At 32.6% G+C, this 1,251-nt stretch overlaps 1 protein-coding gene across 1 annotated transcript in view; it reads right to left on the bottom strand.

Annotated features, from left to right (window-relative positions):
- The window catches only part of psmf1 (proteasome inhibitor subunit 1), a 13,680-nt gene extending 12,742 nt beyond the window's left edge, over positions 1-938 (bottom strand). Inside the window, exon 1 of the mRNA XM_015395421.1 lies at positions 711-938. Coding sequence (XP_015250907.1) covers positions 711-858 — 148 coding nt within the window. The 5' untranslated portion in view covers positions 859-938. The remainder of the gene's footprint in view (positions 1-710) is intronic.
- Positions 939-1,251: the final 313 nt, after the last annotated feature.

The following is a 1,251-nucleotide window of genomic DNA, read 5'->3' as shown; positions in this document are numbered from 1 at the left end:
AAAAACTGAATATTTAATTTGAAAACTAAATATTTAGCTCCAAACAAAATACTTATTTAACAAAGCAAAATTGTTAAAAATGTCAGTGAATAAATGAATTGGGAAAAAATAACCCCCTCTTTTCTCTCTTAAAACACGCTAAATTTAAATAAATATTGCTCCTAATTTTTGAATGCTTAACTTTACAAACGGAGCCTCATATCAGAAACATGACCTGACATTTTTTTTTTCACAATTTAGTTTTTAGCCTTAAAGCCAAATGGATGAGACAGAATGAAACAGACCAAACTAAACAAGTGTGATATTGATCTGATTTATAATATAACCATTAATATATTGATCTGACTGATTATATTACCATTACCATAAATGGGTGAAGCTAAAGCTAAGCTAAGCTAATAGCTCAGAACTACGTAGAAATAACGCAGTTTAATTTCTCCCTGACTGTCATTGGACAGCTAACCTTTAATCACTGATTATATAAAGTTTTTCAAACTCTTTTCAATCGTTTCTTCTATTTGGCAAATTCTAAGTCACTAAAATATATTTTAAGTTTTTGTTCCTCAAGTTAAAGAGACCCGATTTAACCTCAACAGTCCAGAAAAAAATGACAAAATGAGGTCAGAATAATTGAACCATTGTGATTTAAATCAACAGAGAACATTCTAAGATGAATTCATTGAATTATTTTCTTTATTTTTTCTCTTAACCGCCGTTTCTTTTCCTCACCTCGTCTCCGGATCCGATGCACCGGTATCCATCTTTGATCATTTCCCAGTGAACGAAGCAAACTACGGCATCCTGCGGACACCTGATTTTATCTGCGACACAGGTGAACAGCACCTCTAAACCGGCCATTTTCCCCCAATCTGCCCAAAGCAGCGCAACATCAACACAGAAGAAAGGAAAACGAAAGCCTTCACTGACGTCTGACAGCGACCGCTTCCACTTCCTGTCAGGAAACTTCAAAATAAAAGCGACAGAATATAATTGACTCGAATATATAATGGTATAAAATAGATTTTTGAAAAAGCTTACAAAAGTACAAATATATCAAGCGAACAAGAAACTTTATATGAATAAAAAAAACATTTTGTAAAAAAACACTAAAAGTAATGATACTATCAAATGGCTTTGGGGAGGTTTTTAATAAGGAGCTAACCGTTAAAGGTCTTTGGTGTCTCCTTATGTTGGTTTAAAAAAAATATACATTAATTTATAAAAGGTCATGCCCTTTAAAGCTACTGATTT

This window comes from Cyprinodon variegatus, unplaced genomic scaffold (genome assembly GCF_000732505.1).
Source record: "Cyprinodon variegatus isolate N-32 unplaced genomic scaffold, C_variegatus-1.0 Scaffold740, whole genome shotgun sequence".
Lineage (NCBI taxonomy): Eukaryota > Metazoa > Chordata > Actinopteri > Cyprinodontiformes > Cyprinodontidae > Cyprinodon > Cyprinodon variegatus.
This window is presented reverse-complemented; position numbering and strand designations above follow the sequence as displayed.